Below are 2,354 nucleotides of genomic sequence, written 5' to 3'. Positions count from 1 at the left end.
TATGCCAATGTAGCTTAAATTTATTTTTTGAACAAGCGTCACCGTGCAAGTTCACATGGGTAGTGTAATAATGTCTCCAAAATTTTCAATTTATTCTTTTTTTATGGCATTGTTGGTTTCCTTTACAAATTATTTTTGCATTCTTCATTATCTTCCATGGTTTATACTGTTCTCAAATTCTAATCACGTAATTGGTTCCTCTTACTATGTCTATTCTGGATGCAGAGTAATAGCAAACCTAATCAAGAGCAGCCAGTTTCAAATCCAGATGATGGATGCCACATGAGCAATCTGATAAATCCTGACCAGATTGAAACATCCAGACATGAGGAGAAGCCCAAAGAGCCTCAATTCATAGTATTAAAGGAAGATACTGAAATTCCTCTGGTATCAGCAGAAGAGTCGTCCGACGAAGGGTGGCAAGAAGCCAGCTTCAGAGGAAAATCTAATCACATGCGACAGAAATTTGGTTCAAGGCGACCCGGCCTTTCTAAGTTAGCTGCAAACAACTCGGAGTCATATTCTACTGTAAGTGTTGGTTATAAGATGAGAACCGTATTACCGAATTCTAAGTCCTTTAATGGAGCCAGCTCTACTGATGTCTCTTCTGTTGGAAAATTGTGGAATGCTTCCAGTTCAGTGGGAGAAGAATCCAATAAGGTTCAACTGGCTAGTCCTGATGTAGAAGCTAGCACAGAACACCTTAAGGCTTCTGGTACGAGCAGGTTCGCTGCGGTGGCTTCCAAGTTTGCGTCATACAAAGAAGTAGCCGTGTCACCTCCTGGCACTGTCTTGAAGCCTGCTGCTGGGCACTCTATTCAGGTTAAGGATGGGTCCAATGATTCCCTTGAGCAAAACAAGTTTGTAGAGAAAATCATGGATGAAAATAGGACATGCCAGGAGGGTTTGGAAGAATCGCCTAGTGATTATAGTGAGAAAGAGGACCACTCAAATGAAGTAGTGGAAGTAGATTTAGATGAGAAACCTTCTACAAGTTCTGATGAAGTCATGGAATTTTCTGATTCAAAGAAAGCTGTGCCAAGCAGAAGCAGGCTGTCAGCTTCTGCTCCTCCATTTAATCCATGCTCTCTGCTTTCAATGTCTCATCCATATAACTCAAATGCAGTTAGTGGCATATATAATGCAAAAAATGTCCAAAAGAGTGTGCCACGTCAATTTTTTGAATTTCCCTCTCCTGATTCTGTAGATCTTAGAGTCCCTCGTGGTCCCAGATCCACTATTTACTATAGGTCTGGCCATTCTTTTAGGAGGAAAGCTGGTTATCCAAGTTGGAACAACAATGTTTTGAATAGAAATAGCACCTCTCAGAGCATAATGAATCCTAATGCTGCTGAGTTTGTTCCTTCTAAAGATCGGCACCCAGATACAGGAAAAACTGCTGTTCTCTGCGAAGAAGCTCAAAATCCAGAAAAGACTTCGTCTAGGCCGCAAGAATTTACGAGTGCTGCAAAGAATGAAACTTCAGATGTTTACTTACAAGAGAAAACCAAAGTTGAGAAACCTGATAAACAAGCGATCAGAGATAATAATGGGAGAAATGACACCAAGAACTTGCAAAGAACTGAGCTTGCACGACAGATTCTTCTCAACTTGGTTGTGAAATCATTTCAGCATACTCTAATCTCTTCATCTGATGCCGAGTCTAAGTCATTTCCGGCTAAAACCAAGCCCAGGGAAAGCAAAGGACAGCAATCTCAATCTTCAAACAATGTGCAGTTTAAGAAGGGAAGAATTAAAAGCAGCAAGAAACAAGATGCAGAAGGATTTACGATCGTCTCGAAGAGAAGAAACAAGAACCAATTCCCTAGTGCAGTGAATGGCTTGTATGCTGAGCAATTTATCTGTACGTAGTGGGCTGATTACACAGAATATTATAAATAAGGCAAGTAAGTTCTTTTTCCCAATTTGAATATTTGAACATTGCCAGTGTTATTACTCGAGACGAAATTGTAATATGGTAGTATTCCGGCTTGTGAGCAGAAGATATTTGAGAATGATCTTGCAATAAGATGCTGGTCTGCAGCTTCTCAGTTTTCCAGGTGATTGATGAGAAGAGACCTGCATGTACATAAAGCCATCTCAGGATTGCTTAGGAAATTTCAACATCGTTTATGGACAAAAGCTTTTCAACGTATCAAAATTGATGAAATCTATATGATAAAGAAATTGATATATTTATATGATTAATCTGTAGGAAAATAAGTGTGTAATTAGTTTTTATAGTTGAAATAGGAGTTTTAAAAGGCTATAAAGTGTAAAATCATCATTTAATAGCACTTGCTTTTGTAAACCTATATATTTCACATCCCATCCAACACTATTGTCAGACATAT

The 2,354-nt window shown here is 39.0% G+C and overlaps 1 protein-coding gene across 1 annotated transcript; it reads left to right on the top strand.

Moving 5' to 3' along the window:
* Nucleotides 1–225: 225 nt before the first annotated feature.
* On the top strand, nt 226–2,329 carry LOC110035416 (protein TSS-like; the record flags this gene model as incomplete). The annotated part of the gene is given in 1 exon segment (XM_020739650.1): nt 226–2,329. A coding segment is annotated over 1 exon segment (1,647 nt), but the record flags the coding sequence as incomplete, so codon positions are not given.
* Between the last annotated feature and the right edge of the window lie 25 nt (nt 2,330–2,354).

This window comes from Phalaenopsis equestris, unplaced genomic scaffold, assembly GCF_001263595.1.
Source record: "Phalaenopsis equestris unplaced genomic scaffold, ASM126359v1 Scaffold197653, whole genome shotgun sequence".
In the NCBI taxonomy this organism is placed as follows: domain Eukaryota; kingdom Viridiplantae; phylum Streptophyta; class Magnoliopsida; order Asparagales; family Orchidaceae; genus Phalaenopsis; species Phalaenopsis equestris.
This window is presented reverse-complemented; position numbering and strand designations above follow the sequence as displayed.